Source organism: Protopterus annectens, chromosome 3.part0 (genome assembly GCF_019279795.1).
Source record: "Protopterus annectens isolate FY-2018-M chromosome 3.part0, PAN1.0, whole genome shotgun sequence".
Classification (NCBI taxonomy): domain Eukaryota; kingdom Metazoa; phylum Chordata; order Ceratodontiformes; family Protopteridae; genus Protopterus; species Protopterus annectens.
Genome location: NC_056731.1, coordinates 925,073,923 through 925,099,037, shown reverse-complemented (window position 1 = coordinate 925,099,037; position 25,115 = coordinate 925,073,923). Strand labels below are relative to the sequence as shown.

At 39.1% G+C, this 25,115-nt stretch overlaps 1 protein-coding gene across 2 annotated transcripts in view; it reads left to right on the top strand.

The window, feature by feature from the left end:
- LOC122796627 (serpin B5-like) overlaps positions 1-25,115 on the top strand; it is a 411,192-nt gene that overhangs the window by 60,882 nt on the left and 325,195 nt on the right. The window contains exon 1 of one of the 2 annotated variants that reach the window (XM_044065249.1): positions 7,360-7,485. The exons of the other annotated variant lie outside the window; for it this stretch is intronic. Within the exon in view, the coding sequence (XP_043921184.1) occupies positions 7,478-7,485 (8 nt within the window). The 5' untranslated portion in view covers positions 7,360-7,477. Of the gene's footprint in view, positions 1-7,359; positions 7,486-25,115 lie in introns of those variants that run through there. 2 annotated transcript variants of the gene reach the window in all.

Here is a 25,115-nt window from a genome sequence, read left to right as displayed (position 1 = left end):
ATACAGATGGCTAAAGCTTAAACATAATTTTCTGTCCTTCCTGTCTTGCCATTCGGTGCATCCCATTGTCCAACTGACCCATTATTTTCTCTGCTCTGTTCTGTCTGATCATACAAATGATGGCAATAAGGACAGCAATGGTGCTGTGACATCCATTGTATATAACAGAATTTGTCTACAGATACGTTGTCTTTCATTCATCATTCAATTCTCAATAATGTTTAATGGAAACAACTGATGTCTCCATTTTACTCCATTTTATTCTACTTTCGGTAATAAGTGCACATTACCTAGAAGTAAAACAATTTATATGCAGCTTTTATCAAAACAACATGTAAAATAAGTAGTCAAAAATAAATTTTCAGCATAAGAGATTCCGTGAGTCAATAATTTTTCAGCTGCATTTATTTACCCATTTGTTTTTCCAGGCAGTGAACCGATCCTTTTAAGGCTGTTTTTGCCACAACTCAGACCACAAGAAGGACAGTTGCAAAACATAGACAGTTTAAAGTAACCTATCAGCCAGCATGCTTTCTATGCTGGAGGTATCAGGAGAGGTTTGACAAGTCACTTAACCGCATGTCTCTGTAGGCATCTTTGGCAGCAAAAGAATTCATCTATTACACTAGCAACAAGAAGACAAGAATATGTTCACTATTAAGAGATGTAAGATAGGCCTCCAGTGGTCTTCTGTTTTTGGATCTAGAAAGATCATATAATCATACAAAGTCCCTTGTTTTGACACGGTCACTAAGTGAATTGTCTCAATTTTGAACAACTGCTGAAGGAAACCAATGCCATATCTACTGCATGTCCTGAAGTAGAAGGGTTATGATATCAAATTAGTTGGGTACCTCAACTCTCCCATCCTTGAATACATTCATAAAAACAGTATTTTGGCACTTCCACCATTTCTACATCTCTTACTTCAGGGTACTTCTCTGGTAACTTTGTACATCTGCATGCTCTCATTCACAAGGCACACAGATGGTTTCTCAGTTTCCAGGAGGCAGATTCCAACTATCAGTTCACTCCTTGCCAAATAACTTTTCTGCTGCACCTAGAGTATTTATAATGTATCTAACACAAATCATTACTCATCTGAGAGTGATCAAAATACCCACTTAGCCTTATCTGAATGCTTACATAATTGAAAACAACACCCTAAAAAACCTTCATCTAGAAATTTATCAGGGTATCCAAAGTTACAGTGTTTAGTTTACACAGATTTCAGAAAACTTATCTGACCTCTGTTTTGTTAAAAAGGTCTCTAAGAGCTATTTTAGACACAAATGCCTTTATACATCCTTATTAAAACAGATTGCAGGTGAATGTAGACATTTTTCTCCATATTTCACAATAGAAATGGCTGACAGCAAGAGTGATTTTTAAAGCTCTGTGCTATAAGTACTCATCTATCCCCATTGTTCCTAAAACCAGAAAATCTGAGAAGATGAGGCTGATATTTCAGGAAATTATGAAATGAGGAGTTCCATCCTTTTGCCTGCATTCTTCCACTACTTCCAGCTTTGGTGAAGGGATGTAACTCTGACTACATCTCAGCCTACCAAGGTTCACTGGAGGAGTTAAACGGGAGGGTGATGGAAAAGGAGTAACTTTTGTCATTCAACTAAGATCTCTCTCTCTCTCTCTCTCTGTTTGCTTCAAACTGAACATAAGAAGTTTATTATGGATTCATTAATTGGATCATGTTTGCATGCCATCTCCAAGGACTAAACATACAAGGTCTGTTGTCCCCAGCTCAGAGAAGGCAACTCATAAACATTAAAGTAAAGCTAGCTATTTGTCAAGCTCTGTCACCCTTCAAGCTATTCCTGAAACCAGAGACCATGGAAACACTGCAAACTATACAACTGTGATGTGGTATGTAAAAAAGAGTCATCCTTATCCACGTTTGCAAATTAACATGGATAATTTTGGAACAAGTACTTATGTGAAGTTACTATTTATATCATTAGCTCCATGTAAGCAAAACACACTAGCAGACAAGCAAAGTAGAGAACTCATAAGCTACCATGAGTGGGGATGGACCAATAAGTCATCTCACAGCACAGGAAAGAAGTACTGGAATGCTTATCGTCCACTTTTCTGCTGTAGGCGAAGAAATGATGAACAATACCTTTTCCGTTAGATGGAATAAAGACTGTGAAGTCATTATGCTTTAATATTTTAAATATCAAATTTGTTAAGATGGTAAATGAGAGAATAATCAGATTAGTTGCTGCTTACTTACCAACACATCTCTTTTTAATATAAGAAATCAGCATCAAATCCTATTAGCCTGCCTCCTTAAACTGGTAATACAATAGTAAGGAAGCATTCTGTATCTGAGTTTTAAAGCTCTAGACTTAATAGCATGATGGGTCTCAGGTTAATACTTCACAACCTACTTTTCTGTGCAGAATCTATTCCAAATAATGGTCCTTGCTACCAGGAAAACAAATTTCTTTTAGTTGTGTCAGATTTTATCACTGGTATGATGAGATTCCTACATACCAATTTTCTGTTCAATTTTCTGGGGATTACAGTGGTCACAAATGGGTATGTATGTAATATACCTCTACAGTTCATGTGCAGATTTTTACCATTTCTTTTTTTGCTGTAATTATGCTCTTAACATGTAAAGTGGGCTTTCCAGTTCCGGCATATGTCATTTTTACCTTAATCACATCAGTGGGTCAATGTTAATTAAAGAAAAATTGTATTTTTAAGTACTGCATGTTATTCAGCTCTCCATTTACGTCTTGATTCTACGTCATCTGGTGGAACTTTCTGATGATGTAGTAATGCCCCTCAGTATTGAATTGAAGGGAGTCCCACTTTGCCAGAGACAGGTACTGAGATTATAGGTAGGTAGGTACTAGGCTATCTGACCGAGGGCATTTATAAGCCTAGCCAGAGTGTGTCGGTTTTCGCCACCCCATTTATTATAGGTTCATAGGTAGATACTAGGCTATCTGCCCGAGGTACTAGGCTATGTAACATTCTATGTTAATGAATCTCTTTGTCTATTCTGAGCATAGCCCAAACTTACTTGAGAACTTAGAGGGGCTGCTGACTCCATCTGATGTTCTCTATTGCAGCAGCTTCCTGCAGGGTGCCAGTTCTGACATACAGATGGACCTGCATGGCCATGGATTCCAGCCTTCACCTATGGAGCAGCATGACCATCACACCTGCACTTTTCACATATAACATTATGGATGGCTCTGCAGAGCTATTAGCTCACCAGAGAAGTAATTTATTTTTGAAAAAGACACATAGTGAACCATTCCAACAGTAGTTTGGCTTATGGCTGACATTACACTGAACCACGCATGTGTGTGGACCCAGGCTGACCAACACTCACACACAGCCGGGCTGCGTCCTACATGAACTCCAAGAAGAGCTAATCCCAAGCATAAAACTACTGTTCAATCTCAGCGTTACTACAGGATATGTACCCGAAGAGTGGCGTACAGCAACGGTGGTCCCTCTCCACAAAGGTAGTGCCTCAATGGATCCTGGAAACTATCGCCCCATAAGCCTGACTAGCTTGGTCTGCAAAGCTATGGAAAGGATCATCATGGACCTTATAAATAAAGATATTGGGGACCTACAGACACTGTATCCTACCCAGTTCGGCTTTGTTAAGGGCAGATCCTGCCTCTTAAACTTGGTTGATTTTTTTGAAACAGTCACCAAGGCCATTGACGAGGGGAAGGTGGTCCACACAGCCTACCTGGACCTCGCAAAAGCCTTCGATACAATACCCCACTCGGGCATTATAGATAAGCTCACCAGCTTAAATATAAACCCCTATGTCACTAGATGGGTTACAAACTGGCTCAAGGACAGAACCCACATGGTTAGAATTGCTGGAGCCATGTCAGACTCCAAACCAGTTACAAGTGGCATCCCACAAGGCTAAATCCTGGGACCTCTCTTGTTCGGTATATATTTCTCAGAGGTACAGGCCAACACGGAAGGACTGTGGCTGACCAAGGTCTCAGATGACTGCAAACTGGGCGCCATAATCGACTCTCCAGCCGACACAAGCATCCTCCAAAAGGGCCTCATAGAAACAGACAACTGGTGCCAGAGCCATGGCCTCAAGCTAAATGCCAAAAAGTGTATAGTCATCCCCTTTGGCAAAAACAAAGTGCCCACAAATTACCACATAAGTGGTAATCCATTAAGTACGGAAGAAGTAATTAGGGACCTGGGGACCCAAGTTGATAGCAATCTCTCACTTGACAACCACGTGGCCAAAGTGGTTAGAAAAACATTTTATATAGCCCACCTAATCATGAAGGGATTCACATCTAGATCAGGGGAGGTCATTGTGCCCCTTTACTCATCCCTCATCAGGCCCATAATTGAGTACAATGCCCTTTGGGATGTACCTTACCAGACACCTGCAGCAACTGGAAAGACCCCAAAAGTACCTCACCAAGAGGATCAAAGGGCTCAAACAGATGCCATATGTTGCCCAGTTAAAGAAACTCCAGCTCTACTCAGTGGCATACCGCCTGCTCAGAGGCGATCTGTGCCTGACGATGAAGCCATGTCCAACCCGGAATTAATGGACATGCTGCACCTCAGAAAATCCAAATCCCATCGAGCTACGCACTCGAGAGACTTGAACCTCAGCACTGAAATAAATAGGACATGCTGGAGGGACAGATTCATAACCCAGAGGCTCCCTTCACTCTGGAATAAAATACCAGTCCAGGTTAGGCAGAGTCCCTCATTGACTCTCTTCAAGAGGAATCTTGATGAGTGGATGGGGGATCGTAGGTTTACCCCGGGTATCACTTCTGTGTCACTGTTAGACAGAGGCACAGTATACTAACCTCAAAAAAGGGCATAGCAAAATTAATTTAAAATGGGTGGCGAAAGCCAAAAACACTCTGGCTAGGCTTATAAATACCCTAGGGCAGATAGCCTAGTATGAACCTATGAACATTCCTCATGTCTGCAGTACAGCTCCACCTCTATGCAAAACTTGACATTTTGGCATTCTGGCTTCCTGCCAGGTGCTGCCTGCAGTACATAGTCCTACATACAGATAGAACTTCCACCTTGATTAATGAGCAGTTTTCAGTCCAGAACTAAACCATTTGCAGTATAACATAAACTAACACACAGCAACATACTGTGGGCTGTCATCATTATGACTGACATATCCTCATTTGTCTTATTAAGAGTGGTTATCCCATGGCAGACAGCTATTTATTACAGTGTTATATATTTGTTATTATACTGTATGACACATTGTATATACTTTACTAGGAATCTTATCATTTTTCGTTTATTACTTTTTATTTGAATTTAAATGCATTTAGATATTTGTTGATTTATTGTCTGATTGTCTAACTGATTGGTTGTACTGCAGTCTGTGTCACTTTAGGTGTTAAAATCTGTTGCAAACTACAGAAAACATTTCTATATGGTACACACTGCCTTGTGTGTACAGGTATTTTTGGTGGTGGTGAGATTTCCATTGTCAGAAAAGGAGACAATGGTGGAGAAATAAATAGAATATTTTCTTCTTATGTAGTGCCAGGTCAGTACAGTATATTCTGGATATGTATTTTTTCCCACCACAAACAGAAATATAAACCTTTATTTGCACGAAACTGAATGTATACAAATTGAGCAGACATTCAGTGTGTTATGCCTGTAAAAGCCATTCATTACATATGTGTAAGAGATCATATATCAACAGTCCCTTGATTGTTCATAGGAAAACTATAAGGGGAATTAGAGTTGGAGCATTATAGTTGGATTTACATAGGTATCAGAGCCATGTTGCCACAGACCTGATAAGGACAATTATTCCAATGACAGTAGTACTAGTTCTCAGAAAAGAAATTTTCTTCTGATGTTATTCTGGTTTTGCATACATGCCTTCTTAAAATGTATTAGAATCCCTTGAACATAAGTCATATAATTACACATTATAGAAGTTGCATATAATGTTATTTGGCACCTTCCACATTCTAATAACAAAAAGGCCTTCTGAGAGTCCTTACAATACAGGGCAGTAGCTGTGAAAAGAAAATTTCTAGCAACATTTCTAGACAATGTATGTGGATATTCTAGGGACAGAGGCAATGGAACAGCTGCCTCCTGAGAAAAAAGGAATATGATAAGGTGTTTGTTGTGAGCTACATCTAATGAACATTATCTGGATGTGAGATTCTTATGGATGAAAAATCACAATAGGCATGAGCATCTAGAATAATAAAAATATTATTTTGAAAGCCAAAAGATTTATGATATATTACAAACAATAGTTTTAACTACATTTTTAAGTAGACTGTTCCATGTAAACAGTTACTTTTTAGAGTATAACTCCACTCTCTGTGAAGAAGTAACAGAAATTGTCTAGAGATAAAAACTGCAATGATTATTTTTTAATAGAAAAGATTTCATTTTTTACACAGTGCCACAAGACTAATCATTTTCTTATTTGAAAGCCTGTGATATTTGACTGTAATTTAAATGAAGACTCTTTCCCCATTATAATCTATTTTGTATTCAGCTTCTTATTAATGTATAAACCCTGCTACCCCTGCCACCGACAATTCAGATCCACTCTCATTTCCATGATAGAAAGATTTCAATTGCTTTCATAAGCATGCTGCATTTCCCCCCAAGTATAACCACTTTTGGCTGGCTACACCTCCAGTGTTTTACTATGAGCAATCCAAAGGAATAATTTTAATTTCATTACCTAAAGGAAAAATTTACTGTAACACAATTCAATGAAAATATTTTACTGAATCTAAGAATATCTGAAAGACCTAGTGTGTAAACACATAATACTAAAAACAATAATGAAAGAGTAAATGGTTACAGCTAACAGTATATGCTATGCAAGGTGGAATCCTACTGCACCCCCTAATATACCAACACTCACAGTACTCACTGTTACTTCCTGCCTGTCTTCATAAGGAGGGTTAAGCCAGTCATATCAGGAGTGAATTCATGAATGCCCATCCAGCTGTCCAGCTCCTTTTTAAAGGCAGACAACTTGCCACACTGCTTAACTTGGAGACGGAGTTTGGTCTAGAGAAGGTGTAGTTGCTGCATGGCAAATTCCTCTCTCTTCCTTGTCTTATTTATTTTCTGGAGTAAAGTTTGATCTCTGACCTAGTGTTAGCTGGCTGTTTAGATTTACTGATGCATAAACATTCTTGGATTACTGATAAAATTTCTTGGACTACTGTAAGAGTTTTTGGTCTACTTTACCTACAATTCATTCTTATACTTAATATTCTTACCCTGAGGTGTATGTAGTTTGAAGTAAATTCAGCTGTTTGTTTTTTTGCAGATAACAAAGCAAACTATCTTTGGAAAGTTTGGTGATCCTGAAATTAGAATAATAACTATGTGGAGAAGGAGCATAGATCATCCCCTCCCTCCTACACAGGGAGAGGTGCAAGAAACCTGCCAATAAATAGCACACATGTTTTTGTACGAAAGTATTTTCCTTTTTCTGTTTTTACTATTTGCAGTGTAATATGTTTTGGCATACAGACTTTCATTTGTGTTTTTAGTAAAAGGGTTTCACTGAATTATATTTCAGCAAATACTACTTTGTATACCTGATAACACACAGCACACAGCCACACAGATGCACGCACATGCAGACACACACGCACACAAACACAAAAATGCATGCACACACACGCACACAACACACACACACACACACACACACACACACACACACACACACACACACACACACACACACATATTCATTGACTAAGAAATTCTGTACAACACAATTTATTCATCATGTTTTACAAACATACATTTCACCAAATTAACTTTGCTTGAATGACATTAAATCAGTTGCTCTAATGCCAAATGCTGAGCTGCCACCTTTTGATTGTGTATATCTCAAGTATTTTCCAGTGTGATGACTGTGGAAGTCCACTGGGCCAAGCAGAGCCCATTTTCAGTGGCGGCCCGGGGAGAAAAGCTCCAAAAGCAGTTAGAATATAACATAAGTAAAGCATGGAATATATAGTATACAGCTCAGCAAGCTCCTGCCTGGTGCCCTGCAGAGTTCTACAGCAACAGAGAGACAAAAGAGAGACTTTGGAGTGATTAAGTATCATTTTTCTGCATTTTCTTGCTGCCTTTCGCTAATTCCGCCTAAAACACAGATTTTCTAGAGTTTCTGTGACATAAAAAGCTTGTTTCAGCTACATATTGTACTCATTTTACTGCCTGCACTTTAACAATGTTGTTTTTGTGTTTAAATTACCTGTTTAACTGTTGTAGGCTACACACTCAAGTGTGATAGCCATTTCTGTGCATTTAAAATGTTTTTTTTTATTGTATCTGCTTTATTTCCTGAAAAAAACAAAAAAATATATACTTGTTTTCCTGCCTTTCTAAGCTAGTATAGTCCAGTGTTCAGGTTAGTGCTGAGTTCAGGGCTGTGTTACAAGTCTCTGTGTTTGCCCATACCTTACTTGGATAGATGGAAGTTTCTCTATTCACTGTGAGAGAGGGAGCTTTGAGCAGCCTATCTGTCCCTGGAGGAGTGGATTCAGCCCAGAAATTAGTAGTTTATTGGCCATTTTGGGCTAATTTCTATCTCTTTCATTTCCCTGCTATAAAACCCACATTTCCAAGGTTTTTGCACTAGTATACAGCTCTGCAAGCTTCTGACTGGTGTCCTGCAGAGTCCTACAGCAGCAAAGAGACAAAAGAGAGACTTTTGAGTGATTAAGTATCATTTTTCTGCATTTTCTTGCTGCCTTTAGCTAATTCCACCTAAAACGCCGATTTTCTAGAGTTTCTGTGATTTAAAAAGCTTGTTTCAGCTACATATTGCACTTATTTTACTGCCTGCACTTTAACAAAGTCATTTTTGGGTTTAAATTACCTATTTAACTGTTGTAGGCTACACACTGAAGTGTGATAGCCATTTACGTGCATTTAAAGTGTTTTTTATTGTATCTGCTTTATTTTCTGAAAAAAAAACAAAAAATAAATACTTGTTTTCCCACTTTTCTAAGCTAGTATAGTCCAGTTTTCAGGTTAGTGCTGAATTTAGGGCTGTGTTACTAGTTTCTGTGTTTGTCCATACCTTACTTGGATAGAAGGAAGTTTCTCTGTTCCCTGTGAGAGAGGAAGCTTTGAGCAGCCTATCTGTCCCTGGAGGAGTGGTTTCGGCCCAGAAATTAGCTAATTCCGCCTAAAAAGTTTAGTGCCTGCACTTTAACAAAGTTGTTTTTATGTTTAAATTACCTGTTTAACTATTGTAGGCTACACACTTAAGTGTGATAGCCATTTCTGTGCATTTAAAGTGTTTTTTTTTTATTGTATCTGCTTTATTTTCTGAAAAAAACAAAAAAGATATACTTGCTATCCCGCCTTTTTAAGCTAGTATAGTCCAGTATTCAGGTTAGTGCTGAATTCAGGGCTGTGTTTCAAGTTTCTGTGTTTGCCCATACCTTACTTGGATAGAAGGAAGTTTCTCTGTTCACTGTGAGAGAGGGAGCTTTGAGCAGCCTATCTGTCACTGGAGGAGTGGTTTCAGCCCAGAAATTAGTAGTTTATTGGCCATTTTGGGCTAATTTCTATCTCTTTCATTTCCCTGCTAAAAAACCTGCATTTGCGCGGTTTTGCGTGCCAGGCAGCACCAGTTAGCTAGGGTATAACTATTCCCAGCTCCACAAAGTCTACTCTTCATATTTTCCCTTGGAACTAGACAAACTTTCAAGTTAAGCACTCAAACCATTCACTTCTCATCCCGGCACTTGCTCAAAACTCATATCAAGCACTAATAAACCTTATCCCTAGACCCCCTATACTGTACAGAATGACAAGGCTCTCTATTCGACCTGACCAGCCAATCAGTAAAACAGTTCACTGTACCTATCCAGGCATGTCCAAAGGGCAGTTTCAGGTGTACTCTCCAGTCCAACTGGTGAATCTGGGCATTTTGAGGCAATGTTACAATTGCTTCATGTACACAGACAACCCTCCCCTCCTTCCACCAAACACTAATACATGCGAGAGCTGCAATTATACAGCCAAACTGGAAGCTAAGCTCTCTCAATCCAAGACTGGACCAGGCAGTCAAGAGGAGAAGGGAATTACTTGCATCACACCACCAGTCTCACATAGACCTATGAAACCAGCACCGGCAAAAAACACACATAAATACATGGAAACATATTCGGAGGCTTTAAATAAAAATCTGCAAAAGTAACAAAGACCTCCAAAGTAGACATCCAAGCAACCTCCACCCCCAACACAAACCATGAAACACATGCTTCACAAAACCAGTGTGCCACACAATCACAGCGCTTAAAGCAAAATAACATACCCAACACACTAGTAATGGGTGACTCTATAGTCAGGCACACTGACGTCCTACTCACTAGGCTGAACAAGAAGAAGGTTACTGTTAGCTGCCTGTCAGGTGCCAAGATCCGCCACATAACACAAGCACTAAGGTCACTCCAGAACAAGTACAAATATGACTCTGTGATTGTTCATGTTGGTGTGAATGACCTGAGCCATACCTCCCTGGACTACATGAAAAGAGACATGGAGGAGCTCTCTGATCACATAGCCCAGGCCGGTATGACCCTGACCCTGAGTAGCATCCTGCCCTCACCAAGAATGATAGCATGGTATAGAGAAAAAAATATCAATTTCAACAATTGGCTAAACTTCTGGTGTCATTCAAAGGGGATCCAGTGTCTGTCAGCCTGGGATGACATGCTCGGCAAGCCACACTGCTTTGCTAGAGACGGCTTGCACCTGTCACCCTTAGGCTTTTGAACACTGGCCAAGGCTCATGCCACCCCCATAGTGCCTTTTTTAGGCAAGGCTTAAAAGACAAACCCACCACTGTAAATAGCACAAGTAACAAAAAACTGAAGGTAATGCTACTCAATGCCAGAAGTCTAAACCTCAAAATGCACGTACTCAAGGCACTCCTCAGTATGGAGAAAATTGATATATGTGCAGTAACAGAAACCTGGCTTACGGCTCCAGAGAGCACTGCAGCACTACCAGGCTACAACTCATACCATACATTTCGGCCACAAAACCCGGATCGAAATACAAAAGGTGGGGGAGTATCCATATTCATCAAGGATGCCCACACCTCCAGGTTAGTGGCACAGCACGATGCTTCAGATATCATCCACATGCAACTAACAATGGGCAAAACTACTATTCAAATTATAGCTTGCTATAGATCACCCACTATGTCCCAGGACCCCCACTCCGCATTCCTGGAAACACTGGAAAACATAAAGGTCCTACCAAAAACCCTGATATTTTGTGATTTCAATTACCCAAACATTAACTGGGAGAACTACTCAAGTACAAACTCCCTTGCCCAACATTTCCTAGAATTTATAAACTCAAATGCCCTGGATCAACTGGTCAACACCCCCACCAGAGGTGACAACATACTGGACCTGGTCATCACCAACATGGGCGACCGGTGTTCCACACCGAAGATCAACCCCTCGCTGGTTAGATCTGACCATAAACTAATCACTCTGGATATCCACATTCTGCCACCACCCCCGGTCAAAGAAACCACTGTGAAAAACTTTTCAAAAACAAACTTCACGTTACTTAAGACCGAGGTGGAAAGTTTTAAAGCCCCCATGCTAAAAGATAATGCTGTCCAAGCAGCAAAATCCTTTACTAATGCACTCTATGGGCCCTACAAGAATGTATGGATCATGCTATCCCAAACAATACCAAGACTCACTCCTCCAAGAAAAGAAAGCCAATCTGGTGGACCCCTGCCATAAACAAGCTATACAATAGAAGGAGGAAACTAGTACAGAAAAGAGTAAAATCCCAAGAAGGGAAAACATCCCTGATCAGTATCAGTAAGAAACTACATTCCCTCATAGAATCATCCAAGGCTAGCTTTCAAAGAAAAATTGCCATGGACTCCAAAGATAACCACAAGGCATTCTTTAGCTATGTCAAGAATCTAAGTGGCAATTCTCAGATCTGCTTGGAGATAGGGCAGAATGGCACAAAATACACTGAACCGACAGATATAGCCAACATCCTGGCAGACAGGTTCAGTGCAATCTTCACCCCCCTCTCACCCCCAAAAGGGCCCATAACTATATCAGAAGAATGTTATTGTTGTTGTCTTTCAGCTTTTTCCAGTTAGGGATCACCACAACGGAACTCCTAATGATTGGCAGTAGATTTTCACGAACGCCGAGGTGCCAGCTCAACGGTCAACCTTCAATGAAGGCACGCCCATTTACGCATGAAGAATGTAGTGCCCCTGAAATCCCAGACACTCAGGTTAAAACAGCCCTCTCCAAAGTCAAAAAACACAGCATCAATGGGACTGGACAGTGTCCTAGGCTGCGTCTTACACAAGCTCAAAGATGAACTAACCCCTCACCTAAACACACTGTTTAAACTCAGCCTCTTCACAGGCTACATGCCCACAGAGTGGTGCACAACAACAGTTATTCTGCTCTACGAACGTGGAGCCACAATGGAACCTGGGAACTATCACCCTATAAGCCTGACTAGCTTGGTCTGCAAAGCTATGGAGTGCATCATCATGGAGCTCATTAACAGAGACATTGGGAACCTCCAAACACTGGACCCTACCCAGTTCGGCTTTGTTAAGGGCAGATCATGCCTCCTAAACCTGGTGGACTTCTTTGAGACAGTTACCAAGGCTATAGACAAGGGAAAGGTGGTCCACACAGCCTACCTAGACCTTGCAAAGGCCTTCAACACCATTCCCCACTCAGGTATTATGGATAAGCTCACCAGCCTGAACATAAACCCCTACGTCACAAGATGGGTTGCCAATTGGCTCACAGACAGAACCCACATGGTAAGAGTTGCAGGAGCTAGGTCTGACTCTAAACTGGTTACAAGTGGTGTTCCCCAGGGCTCAGTCCTCAAACCCCTCCTGTTCGGCATATACTTCTCAGAGGTACAGGCAAGCACAGGAGGACTATGGCTGACCAAGTTTGCAGACGACTGAAAACTAGGGGCTATAAATGACTCTTCAACTGACACAGACATCCTCCAAAAGGGTCTCACTGAGACAGATACTTGGTGTCAAAACCATGGCCTCAAGCTAAATTCCAAAAAGTGCATAGTCATCCCCTTTGGAAAAATCAAAGTACCCACAAACTACCATATAGTTGGTATCCCCCTAAATATGGAAGACATAATAAAAGATCTGGGGACCCAAGTAGATAGTAACCTCTCCAATTGATAATCACATTGCCAAAGTGGTTAGAAAATCCTTCTATGTCGCCCAGCTAATCACAAAAGGGTTTGTATCCAGATCGAAAGAGGTCATCGGGCCCCTGTACACATCACTCATCAGACCCATCATAGAGTGCAATGCCCCATTTGGGATGTACCTTACAAGACACCTGCAACAACTGGAAAGACCACAGAAGTACCTCACCAAGAGGATCACTGGCCTCAAGCAGATGCCCTATGCAGCTCGACTGAAGAAACTCCAGCTGTACTCGGTTACATACCGCCTACTCAGAGGTGATCTCTGCCTGACATACAAGGCTATGTCCAACCCAGAATTGATGGATATGCTCCACCTAATAAAAACCATATCCCCTTGACCCACTTGCTCCAGGGATCTAAACCTCACCACAACAATAAATAGGATGTGCTGGAGGGATCGATTCCTGTCCCAGAGACTTCCCATGCTCTGGAACAAGATTCCAATCTTCATTAGGCAGAGCTCCTCGCTAACCCTCTTCAAGAGAAACCTTGACAAGTGGATGGGAAACAGAAAGTTTACCCTTGGGATCACTTCAATGGCTCTGCTGGACAGAGGCACAGGGAACTAATCTAAGGGGGCGGCGAAAGCCAACACATTCCGGCTATGCTTATAAATGCCTTTAGGCAGATAGCCTAGTATCTACATATGAACCTATAAATATAAAATTTAAAATAATCAATGGAATTAAAGTTTGCCCAGGAACACTATTATCATGCGGGCTGTTATCATGTTATAAATCATCACAGATGAAAGATCAGTTTTCAATGTTTTACTGCAGTGGAATAGGGCTTATCACAGGTACTGGACTTTGTCTTTTTGTCACAGGAGATGAAGAAGAAGAAGAAGGAAAATGTGAGATTTATTTTCATTTTAAACCTTTTCGTTTTTCCAAGTTTTGTTCAAAGTCAGTATATACGGTGAACAGGGGCATGCAGGCAGAGCCCCTACTTTAAAATTGACAGTGGGCTTGTCCCACTGTAAAAACAATTGTCACGAATGTTAGTGTGATCAATAATGCAGCAATGATATGGATGTTTGTGATTAAACATTCCATTATATGTTTTTAGTTATGATTATTTGCATATTGACTAAGCAATATGTAATTTTGTATCTCGTTTCACACAGCCACTGTCAACCCCAGTCATAACCATTGCTTAATCATGATGAAACTGTTGGTCCAATGTAAACATCTTCAAATCAGAAGGTCACTAAGAGAACACGGTACTTGTATTCATGACAGCTTCTTTCCCAACTTCATACGATCTCCCTCTTGGCCTGTTTTGGCCTCTCTGAAGTATATATCAGTGGTATAAGTTGAGCAGAATAACGGGCAACACATAATATGCTACATTGTTACTGTGTGATTTGACTCAAAAGAAGGGCTCTAATGATGACAGGCTGCAATATTTTTGTGCTTCAATGTTTTATCTCTTTTTAAAATATAGGGCAAACTATTTAGCCAATTACTCCGAAGAGTTTTATATGTTAACAGAAAATAAAATGCAAACTCAGCATGTACCATTTAAAAGGGAATCGCTATGAGATTTTAGTGGTCAAAATTAAATTACTGCTGTACTTGCTGTCAACAAATTAGAAACCAGTTTTAGGACATATCAGACTTTCTGTTAGAGAAGGAAAATAAATATATGAATCACAGTGGCAGAAGTTTAAATAATTTACCCCTATGCCAAACTTGCAGTGAAAGAGGCAAACACATCAATTGTTCTGGTCTAACTACGAAAAGTAATATTTTTATATGTATATAATATTTGGAAAGGTGAATTCACAAAATATTTTGTCTTACTTTAAATAAATTTAATCATTTTGGCTGCTGGGTTTCCAGTAGTTTTTAATTGTTCTGAAAAGTATTTTTTTTTGTAGTAGCTATTCTTTTGTTTTATTCCTGGTAGGGAGTGATGTTACGAAGTATATGATCATCTTAATATACACACAACAATCTTGTGTGATTATAAGATGTGTGTGTGTGTGTGTGTGTGTGTGTGTGTGTGTGTGTGTGTGTGTGTGTGTGTGTGTGTGTGTGTGTATCTTTGTGTCTGTGTGTTTTGCCAGGATGACAGATAGATTCCTGTTGTATGTTCAAGGACCATAAGTATGATTCATAAAAACGCTCCCAGCAGAATAAATACCTCTTGGCTCATGAGTAGTATAATACAGAAAAGTCTAAATAAAACTGCTAAGAGGCAACCACAGCTCGGCAACAAATCCAGTATGAGCAATATATGAAAAAGGAAATATTCCGTTTATGTGAAAGCAGTATGAGCAATATATGAAAAAGGAAATACTCCGTTTATTGAGCAATATATGAAAAAGGAAATACTCCGTTTATGTGAAATGAGCAATATATGAAAAAGGAAATACTCCGTTTATGTGAAAGAAGCAATATATGAAAAAGGATTACTTATTTCACATAAATGGAGTATTTCCTTTTTCATATATTGCTCATACTGGATTTGTTGCTGAGCTGTGGTTGCCTCTTAGCTGTTTTATTTGGATGATTCTTGAAACACTGAGAATTAAAATGCAGTTATAGGAAACTATATGATAACTCCAAAATTGCCGTATCTTGGAGTACTCTCTTCTCTAAGGTACAGCAATCTGAGATTTACTATATAAAATAGAAAGGGTGTAGGGGTACAGCTGATCACATTGAGGTGATGTGGGGGGCTTGCCCCCCCTGGAAAAAATCCTTTCTAGAAGTAACAGTAAGTTTCTCATTTTGCTGTTATGCTCTGAGTATTGTAATTAATTTTTCAGTATTTTGGGAGTGGTACAGTTTACTGAATTTTCTCATAGGGTGCATTGCTGACTTTGTGTGTGTGTGTGTGTGTGTGTGTGTGTGTGTGTGTGTGTGTGTGTGTGTGTGTGTGAGTGTGTGTGAGTGTGTGTGTGTGTGTGTGTGTGTGTGTGTGTGTGTGTGTATACCATAATGGGTTGCTCATTAGCAGAATATTGTGCTTAGGACAAACACATCTCATCTGCATTGGTACTACATGCCATGGCATAATTTTAGCAGTATTCAGACAGTCCCAGCAGATACACTTAATTCTTTTTCATTAGTATTTTCATATAATGCTGGAGTTACCCACTGGTAATGTGACTTGTACGTCTAGTTAAGTTGATGAGCATCAGTGAATATTAAAAAAACACATTGCCATCCACTGAGCAGTATGAGTACTGTTATTATTATTATTATTACTATAATACAATTTGTTTTTGTAAGTTATTTATCTTTCTTAAATAAGACACCTGTTTTAAAGAGCATTTTGGGTTGCAATAAGAAAGAAATTAACTTGTGTTTTTGACACATGCATTTTTGTCTCTTTGTAAATCTGTGTATGATAGCTACTGAGCATGTTTCTGATACAGATTTGGTAATGTCAAAATAGAAGTCTCAAAACTATTGTTTCAGTATGGCAAAATTCATGCCATTACTAATGCCTTTCTTAATTAATATAATAAATCCTGTACAACAAGGAAAAAGAAACACTACTTTTTCTGATGATATTTGACACTTCAACATCACAGATTTAGTTTCTGTGGTAGGTTTAATGTTACATATGGGGATGAACAAACTGTGTGAAGAAGAAACAGAGACTGGACAGAACTGCTTTGCTCCACGAGTGTATTCTTTAATAATTAAAAAAAATTGTTGGCATTGTAAACGAAAATAGAAAACAATTAGACCATCTTGTTTCCCTTTTTGAAAGATATGTTTATTAGCTTTCCAAAAGAATAACACATGATCTCAATAACTGCTTGAAACACAATCACAGCAATAGCATTGGACTATCTAATAAGGTTTACACTGAATAAAATGAGCTCTAGTACACTAATAAATGTTTGTCATAGATAACAATACTAATCATTCAGTAGCTATTAGTAATAAAAAAACGAGATAGTATGATATAGGTAAAAACTCACTGACTATGCAAATCCTGTATTAAAGGTGATAACAATGTAAGTGGATATGCAACTTTAAAAGAACAGAGGTGAGAAAAGAGAATAGGCAATAGAAAAAGACCACATAAGAGCTGAAGCCTTAGATAAGGAAATATATTACAGAATTACTGTAAAAGATAACAATATGAAGGCTTTGACAGGAGCTAGTAAGACATTACTTTTACAAAGGAAAGCAGACCTGCGGGTACTGGAAGGTTCTGACCATTATTTATTACAGGCATTCATTGCAATTTCAACTTGTTTTGAGACTGTGTCTTTTCTTTATAACTAAGTTCTAGTAAATAGTCCCTCATCCAGAGGGCAAAATAAGATTTTCAGTGTAGTGTGATTTGTTTTATTTCCACTTCCGCTTTGATAATTGAGAAACAAGGCATGTAGCCCTAAGAATTAGTGGGGCATTTATACATAGGTGAATGACCCAGGTATGCTGGAGGGTATTTTTGAGGTTTCGCAAGAAAGGAAATGTTCTGCAACCATCAAAGAAGATGTGTGTTCAAGAGCCAATAATGTTTGCAAGGCATCTCTGGTATGTAGGGCTGAAGGCAGAAAATATGCACAAGTTTATGTGGTGTGCAACAATCTGTATGGGATTTTCCATATGAAGATTTACCAGAGTGGGGATGAAGTGACTTTGTTTGTAGCTGGTTGGAATTTGGGATTCGTGTCTTTCTTAAGAATATTGTGCTGTACGCTTTTATGCCTTTGGCTGTACAACTGTGGGACAGTTATAAGAAAAAGCCTGACATGTTTACATAACTGAGAAATAAGTTCTGTAGTTTCTAGTGTATGTTTCAAAATGTTAATCAATGCAGTAAGGGATTTCAGTGGATAGCTACTGGAAATGGAACTAGTTTATTTATTCTTCCATAAGAGTTTGTTTTGGACTGTTCTAATTCCAGTGTTGAAGGAATGTGATAGCAGAAGTTTTGATATATATCTCAGTTTTCTCCATGGGGTTAAGGAAGTATAATTCTATCAGAAGAATAGGAGTATGATGTGCTGTTTCATTTTCTGGGATGTCAGGAGGATACTCTGTAAAGTTTAGGGTATTGCCAAGGGTAAAAACTACAAATGATCGAGGTTCTAAAGATGGTACTGACCTAAGGATGATTTTTTTATTTGGTGAAGACATTCCTAGGCTCAAAATGTATACTTTTTTAACGTTTACAAAACGTTAAACTTGCAGTGTTATAAAACTTGCTAAGAATTCTGTTTGTTGGATTGAAAAGAGGGAGAAGCTTAAAGTATGGCTAAACTATTATGACAGCTGGAAATATAATTTTCAGTTTGTTGGAGTTTAAGTTTCTGTTGTGGGAAAAATGTGGGGTGTAAACTGGGTAATGTGGCTTTCAAGGCCACAGTCATAGGTTCATTGGTAAATACTAGGCCATCAGTCTATAGACTATTGCAAAACCTAGCCAATGATTAGAAGTTAGAATCAACCCCTATACCTTGTATCTGTGAGGTAAAGACCTCAGCCATTATGACAGCCTCACCCCAATGCCAACATCCCCTGCCCCACTCCAAGCTATGAGCCCTAATTTTGGGATTGTAAGATCTGCTTCTGGCTTGGGAAAATGATACAGGACTGGAGAATGATAAAAATAAAAGAATGGCTTTGTTCCAGGCTGTCAGACAGAATTTTGTTGGCTACAAATGCGTTGTCTTCTTAGACTACCTTGCACAGACCTTTCTTTAGAAAATGCTGCCATCTTCAATCACAACTTGTTTTCTATACCTTCATAGATTTTCAGTAATTCCAAGACCAGTGAGTCTAATGACTGTTTACACCTTGCTAGTATTGTTCCTCAGGCTGCACCTCCATTCTCCAGGAGGGCTATACTAGTCAATCCCAAAGTAAATTTGTGAAAACCTATCCCCTCTTCTAGGTTATGTTTGAGCCTTTTCCTCAGTTGAAACTTGGCTTTCAGATGCACAATTAATACTTAACCCAAACAAAACAAAACTCCTCATCTTCCAACCCACCAAACACAATCTAAACACCCACTAATTTAATATTAAAGCCAATGACAACACCATTATCCCCCCAACAGACCACACCAAACTACTTGGAGTTGAAATTGACAGTAACCTCAAGTTTGACATCCACATCTCGTTAACCATAAAAAAGTACACAAAAAACTAGGAGCTTTATACAGAAATAAGCAATTCCTCACCAAAGCAGCCAAGATTTCAGTGGCAAATAGCCACCGTATCTCCACCCTACTCTATGCCTCTCCAATGTTTACCAACCTAAGGCAAAGTGAGTTAGGTAAACTCGAAGCTTGCTACAACAAAATAGCAAGGTTTGCCACTAGTGCAAACTACCATAGCCACCACTGCACCTCACTTACTGAACTAACAAAAATGAAATGAAACACTAGTAAGATAACAACAGCCACACAGTGAACTGCATCAACCGTTTTATTCCACAAACATAAAAAATAAAAATTATTTTTTATGTTTGTGGAATAAAACGGTTGATGCAGTTCACTGTGTGGTTTTTGTTCACTTACTGAACTAGGCTGGCTAGAACTCCCTCACTTCTTTCAATGGTACCATCTCTCACTCACCCACAAACTACTAAATTATCCTCTAAAAGTCCCCTCCCTCCAAATTCTACTCCAACCCTACAATACCACCAGACCACTACGCTCCAGCAAAAAAAATCAATTACAGGTAACTAGAACCAGGAACTCTGTTGGAGAAGTTGACTTCTACTCCATAGCAAAATTATGGAATACCCTTCCTCACACTATAACTTCTGTGTCATCACACACTAACTTCAAAGCTGCTCTAAAATCTCATCTAAAAGAACACTGGGCATGCCCCTGTAACAAAGCTCTCTAACATGTGTACCCCAACCTCTCTAATCCCTTTCTTCCACCCCTCTAACTACCTCAGATTGCAGCCAAATACATTGCTTGTAAACCTATATCTCAGCTGTAATCTTAGCCACTGTTATTCAAGGGTAATAGCTGTTAGCTCAGCTATTAAAATACTTGCTAGTCTTTATGGCACCAATGATATAAGTGTTGTACCATTTAACTAAATACTTAATTTCATTTTGAACTATAACTGTTTACTACTTTTGTTAAACAAAACCTACCTATACTTGTTGTAACTTGTAATTAATTGTTGTTTTTAATTGTTGTTTTTATTGCGGAGATTTCTCCCTGGGCCTGCGCTGAAAAAGGACCTGTGTCCAGTCAGATTTTCCTGGTCAACAAATGTAAATAAATAAATAATAATAATAATAAGTCACAATGCTTATAATGCAGGGAATGTTTATTCCAGAAATTACATAGGCACTAGGTTATAAACCTATCTCTCTACTGTGTTTTATTTATCTGTTTAGGTCTCCGGCTCTAATGTTGGTGGAGTCATTTAACCTTATGGATATACAGGAGGTCCTGGACTACTGGGTCTCTAATGGTACACTAAGCAAGACAGAGATCCCCCTTCAGTAGTAAGACACTAAATGAAGGCATAGAGCTTACAGACTCTTTTGATAGCTCAGGGAGTTTTTCCTGTGATTGTTTTGCTAAGGAATCTTTGGTGTCTTTCTAATTAATATGTTTAGTTTGATACATCCCAAAGTGGGCATTGTACTCATTAACTGGTCTTACCACTGCTGCATATAAGGGAGTGAATACCTGTTTAGACTTTGATATTATCCATTTGGTAATGTGCTAAACAAAAGGATTTTCTGATGACTATTGTTATATGATGGCCAAAAAAGAGGGAATTACCAACTTTGATTCATATGTCCCTGACTACATTTTCAGTTTTTAGTAGTGCATTGTCTTTACAGTATGAGAAGGGAGGATGTCTTCTAAATGTGATGACACTACACTTTTTAGCATTTAGTTTGAGCCCATTTTAGCATACCAGGAGCCTACTATTGAGAGTTCATTGTGGAGGGTTTCGGTAACATATGGTAACATAACAACAGCCCTTAGTTTGCAGTCATCTGCAGACTTTGTTAGCCAGAGGTCTTGGCTCTATGATTGGAGATTTGAGAAGTAAATGCCAAAAAGGAGAAGTGCCAGCACTGAGCCTTAAGGGACACCACTGGTCAGTTTGATACTTTCTGATGAGGCACCTGCAAATCACACTGTGTGGGTTCTGCTCTCAGGTAGTCTGTTATCCGTTCTACCACATATGGGTTGGTTTTTAAAGCATTTGGCATCTGTTTGATGGGGAATGATGTTGAAGCCTTGGCCGAGTCAAAAAATGCCATGTGTTCCACATGGTCACTGTCTACATCCTCTGTAACCTTTTTAAATAATTTTGCCATATTCAGTAGACAGGCTCTACCATTCACAAAACAACACTGTTGAGGTCAAGCCTAATAAGAGTCTTGGTATCAAAGTGGATGATGACAGTTATAACAGGATTCATGGCTTTACAGATGAGATTTATAAGACTAATAGATATATAATTATCTGAGTTTGTTATAAGGCTGCCATTATGTTGGGGCATCACCACTGCAGTGCACCAATCACTGGGGCAAAAGTAATAACTAAACTTATATTAAGCAGTTTAAGGAGTGGGTCTGCAAGGGCCTGTTTAACATTATTAATTAGGCAGCCAAGTATATCACCAGATCTCATCAGGGAACTATTTTTTGTCTTGGTAAGCAAGACAGGGTTTTGGATCTAAGTCCTGCAGGTGAAGCTGGCACTGAATTTATGTTCATATATGTTAGCAATGTCTATTAGATCATGGTCTCTGGAGAGATTAAGAGCTTTCCAGTTCCTGGGGAAAACATTTAAAACATGCACACAAGTTATTGTTTAAGTGTCCTCTGTAGTATTTCAAAAGATAACTCCTAATCATGGAAGAGAAGGGAAGATGAAACCTAGTGGAAGGTGTAAGTTTTTGCATATTGTTCTTTTTGTCTCTATGAATTAGTGCCAGAGATTTGAAGAAAGTTAATTATGTACCCAGAAAGAGAATGAAAGTGAGACAGCACATCCCAAAATACTAGTTGGGCAGATAGCACAGCAAACTACAGCTCTGACTTGTTAACGAACTGCTTCCTGTTCCAAGGGTAAAGGATTTAAATGCTTTCACCTTCATTTGCTTACTGTGTAACCTTGGGCAAATCATTTAACCAGACAGTGCATTGGTGCAATTGAGAATTTGGGCTAGGCTTCTTAATGGTTTCCTAGGTACATGCCTAGTAACACCCTGAGAGTGTTTATAGCTTTTTGAAGGATAATTAGCATCTTATCTGCATATAAGGTCATACCTGTTTTGAGTATGATTCAATGGCTGCTATTTGAACTGCTGAAGAGAGAGCGGAAACAGCAGGGCAGAGGCTATATTGCCTAAAAAACAGTATGGTGGACAATGGGTAGTCAAGTCCACCTGAAAAGTGCTAGTGGAGATACAATGTAAACAAATGCAAAGTCCTGCACTTACACTACAACAACCCCCATATTAAGTATCAGCCGGGAGTGCAACTAATGGCAACAGAGCAGGAAAAGGATCTGTGGGATCACACCTGGACTGGGGGCTGAAGCTAAGAGTGAGAACCCAGAACCAACAGCAAAGCAGAATGATGAGGTTCATCCCCATGGAAATAGAAGCCAGAAGCAAAGAGGTAATGCTTCCAATCTATAGACAATTAGTCAGACCACATCTTGAGTTCTGCATGTAGTTCTGATGTTCTTAAAAAGAAAACACTGCAGGAAAAGTTACCAGGACAATCTGTGGGATGCAGGGGAGGGAGTATGATTAGAGGCTGAAGGACCTAGAGTTCCTTTCACATGAGACCAGAGGAAAAGGTGACATAATACAGGTGTACAAGATCATTCTAGGTGGCTGTAAATAATTCATTTTAAAATGATGGACAGAGGGTAGCGAGGGTCCAAGGCAGCAGATTGTAGGGATTGCTTAATATCTTGATACATGAGAGTACTTTTTTACAAGCAGGGTTTGGACCCATGGAGTGGACTACTGAAAATGGTGGTGGAGAGGAAATCCCTAGAGACATTCTCAATGGACATGCAAAAGGAAAAAAGGGAAAGAGCCAGGTAGGAATGGAGTGGAGGCAGAATGTTAAATACATTTAAAAGGGTAGACTAGACAGACTTATAATCTACTTCTGCCATTAAGAAATTTCTGGGAATTTATTAAGACTCAAGTGCAAAATGTTGCCAGTGACAATTTAGCTTTTATGACAAGTTGAATTCCATTCTAATTCATTAAGAGATTTAACTTCTTTGCAACAATGAGCCCACCAACCTGTATACCCTAAGGAAAGAACCCGTTTTGCTATTGTTTAAGTCAGCAGAACATAAGTTATGTGACTTTGTAAATAGAACCCTCCCATCTGATAACGAGCTGAGTAAGTTATGTGTCCTCTCAACTAGACCCCTCCCATCTGATAACAAGCTGAGTAAGTTATGTGTCCTCTCAACTAGACCCCTCCCATCTGATAACAAGCTGAGTAAGTTATGTGTCCTCTCAACTAGACCCCTCCCATCTGATAACAAGCTGAGTAAGTTATGTGTCCTCTCAACTAGACCCCTCCCATCTGATAACAAGCTGAGAAAGTTATGTGTCCTCTCTGGAGTTTTCATAGACTATGAGGACATATATATGGCTCTCTTGTTTGATAATCCAGTGGGCGTAAAACATTGACAGAGGCACATCTTTATAATTCCTGATGAAGGTGTGTTATTTAGGGTGGTTTTGCTCCATTTGTTTATAACCCACAAGAGTGCCCTAACAACATACCTCACACCGATTCTGCCTTATTTCTTTGTCCCTGGTGATACAAATGTGGAGTTCATTTTGTGTCAGAAGACATTATAGTCAGGAAGGAATCAATAATGATTACTAGAAGTTCAGCTCTGGTTGTACTACTTTTGTAAGACTCAAAGGTCTTTTGTAATATGTTAAATGTTATGAGTATGTTTTTTTTTTCAGATGGACTATCATCTGAAAAATGCATGCAGTGTAGTACTAAGCCCTTCTACCTCTATCCACTGTCTCCCTTGTTCTGCTTCATTAACCTAATTAGAGACTGAACTATAGAATGAACAGTGAAAGAGATAAATGACAATGTTGTCTTGTATTGTTTCTTAGGTTTATTAGGGAAAACAAGAAAGCATTAACCAGACATTGGAATTCTGGAATATTATGTATCTGTCTCTCACTGTTCCAATGCAATTATTTGGAAATCCCAATGTCTGTGATGCAGAATGCAGATATGCCATGATGACTCTGTTTTGTTCAGCAGTTAATGATTAATACTAGAGTTATTGGAGTACTGAAGGTGTGGACAGTATGAATGACATATGCCAGCTTTACCTAGAGGTAAGAATAATGTTGGCTAGTCATAAATTCAAACTGTTCAACAGAGATTAGAACTAGAACTGTAGTAGCTGCTCTTTCTGTCTTTTTTCTTTCTTCCTTCCTTCCTTTCTTTCTTTTTCTTTTAATTTGTTGAACACAAGGTCCAGCTAGGTCACTATGATTTATAATGAAGAACTAAAAAAACTCAAGACATACACATTTTAGTAACGTACGCAATATAAACACAGTTCTGCATAGGAAAAAATACATATCTACACTTAAAAGTAACAGTATCTATGAAGAAAACAGGTATGCTTGACAGCAGTAATTAAACAAAAGCTGACGAACTTCATATGAATTTCATACATACAAAATTTATAAGGACGGCTGTGTTACAAAGCTTGGTATATCATAAATAACATAAGCGCAAAGGCAAAACAGGAACAGCAGTATAGTATGCATTCTATACTTTGTAAATACACGTTTATGGCTTCAGTACATATTATGATCAAATATA